Genomic DNA, 2,548 nt, shown 5'->3' on the forward strand with positions numbered 1-2,548 from the left:
AAGTATTATTAATTATGTGTTGAAGTATTATTAATTATGTGTGTCACTTACAATAAAAAAGAACTTTTCTAATATATATATATATATATATATATATATATATATATATATATATATATATATATATATATATATATATATATATATATTGTGTGTGTGTGAAGTGATCAGTAAGAAAGGTCTTCATTTTCCTCTTTCTCATATTAAAATAATCATTAAATATATATTAATGAAGGAAGAAAATTTTTGTCAAAAGGATATTAATTATTTCCTAAAATAATTAAGTGTACTTAAGTAAATAATTTGAAAATTTTATTTAAAATACAAGGAAATGTTAATATTAAAAATAAATTGACTTCTAAGATCTTATTAAATATTACTATCAATTTTGATATGTTAAGTATGTTGACATTTCAAAATTCATCAGTCATATGTGATCGTATAAAAAATTATTAAAAGAAAATAAAACGAAGTAATACAAAATATATACTGCAGAAATCTCATGATAAAGATTAGACTAAATTACTTAATTGTTAAAAATATTTAAACAAAAATAACGAATACCATATATATATATATATATATATATTAAATATTATAATACCTATATTCACGTCATTTACAAATAAATAATTAAATATTTTTACTCGTTATTCTTGATTCTATTTAATATTTATTATGAATTTGACTTAAATTTTTTTTGATGTTGCGGATTATTGAGATGTCGTCTCTCTCTCTCTATATATATATATATATATATATATATATTATAATATTAAAAAAGAATTTGTTAGAACTTTGTTATAATATTCACTCAATTTTACCGTCTAAATTGAAACAATACTTAATTTTGTTTCTTGATATATAGAATAATTTTTGCTCAACTCTCTTGATTGATAAAGGTGATAAATTATTTTATATACACACATTTTTTGTAATTGTAGTGATGTTAATTCAATCAAAATTACCAATTTCAAATTAAACAACAAGCATTTTTTTCGTAAAACTTGTAAACATATGTTTATAAAATTCTGAAGTTTATAAATCAACCCTCTAGATGTAGCCAATAAATTTTTAGGTGTTACCCAAGGTAATAAAAGATTATAAGACTTTTGAATTTACAGAGTAATTAAAGTACATTGAATTTTACATAAAAAAAATCTTTTCTAATATGCATCTGACCACACCAATTAGAATATCCCAACTCCCCTTCCTTTTATAAATGTCCATGCATCCATGCACCAAAATACACATCAAACATTTAGAAAACTAGAAACCCTAGTTCTTTTTTTATCCAACCATGTCTCTTGCTCTAAAACCTTTACTCTTGTTCCTCGTACTCTGTGCGTTGAATCCTTTTCCCTCTGTCGAGTGTGCAATTCCATTTATAAGAACTCTCCAAAACCTGAGGGGCATTCGTAGGGGACAAAACGCGGATGGCGTAGGCATCCTCAGAAGCCACCTCAAAAATTTAGGCTACCAAGTAAACGACAAATCATCTTCCGACAACAACTTCGATGCAAACGATGAATCTGCTCTGAAACAGTACCAAGCTTTCCATGGCTTGCACACCAGTGGTGTGGTGGATGATCAAACCATCGAAACCATGAGCCTCCCACGTTGTGGATTGCCTGATATCACAGCCACTCCTAACCCTAACCCTAATGGTTTGTCGTCGTCGTCGCCCCCCCAAAACTACACTTACTTCCCAGGAAATCCAAAATGGAGCAAGTTTACCTTAACCTATCGAGTGACTCGAATGCCTTCATCTGTTTCCGTCAGCCAGAATGACTTTAAACAAGCATTGAGGAATGCCTTTAACACCTGGGGACAGAACAACAGTTTCACGTTCACTGAAACCACTGGTCAATCTGACATAGTCGCTGGCTTCCACCGTGGCTTACACTTTGATTTTTACCCATTTGATGGGCGAGGTGGGGTTCTGGCACACGCTTTTGCTCCAGATGATGGAAGAATGCACATGGATGCAGATGAAAACTGGAGCACTACAGGGTCATCACCAACCATTGATGTTGAAACTGTTTGTTTGCATGAACTTGGTCACAATCTGGGGCTTGGACACAGTAACGATCCTAACGCGATTATGGCACCCACATATTCAGGGGTAAGACGGAATACAAGACAAGATGACAGGGAAGGTTTAAACAATCTATATGGGTTTTAAGAACTAGAACTTGATAATAAGTGTCGAATAATCGTCGAGTGTAGCATGTGTTTGGCCAAGGTGTGTCAAGTAATTAATCTCATAGATGCTGAAACCAGTTGCATGTACTACTATTAAGCAACAATTAAATAAGCCACCAACTACGCTTGTGATCAAAATTTCCTTGTTATAATAAGATTTACCAAGTATTATGTAATTGGTTAAATTATAATATAACGGTTGAAATTTTAAATATGAGGCTGATTCTTATATTTAACGTAAATTAAAGAATAAAATTCATGGTTTTACGATTTTGAATTAAAAGGAATATCTTGGATGGATGGTGTTTGATAAAAAATATATAAAATAACTTTGTTTAACTGT

At 30.4% G+C, this 2,548-nt stretch overlaps 1 protein-coding gene across 1 annotated transcript; it reads left to right on the plus strand.

The window, feature by feature from the left end:
* Positions 1–1,300: 1,300 nt before the first annotated feature.
* LOC128193510 (uncharacterized) lies at positions 1,301–2,185 on the plus strand. Its single transcript, XM_052867117.1, has one exon. The coding sequence runs from the start codon at positions 1,301–1,303 to the stop codon at positions 2,183–2,185; it is 885 nt and encodes a 294-aa protein (XP_052723077.1).
* Positions 2,186–2,548: the final 363 nt, after the last annotated feature.

Source organism: Vigna angularis, chromosome 8, assembly GCF_016808095.1.
Source record: "Vigna angularis cultivar LongXiaoDou No.4 chromosome 8, ASM1680809v1, whole genome shotgun sequence".
NCBI classification, from domain to species: domain Eukaryota; kingdom Viridiplantae; phylum Streptophyta; class Magnoliopsida; order Fabales; family Fabaceae; genus Vigna; species Vigna angularis.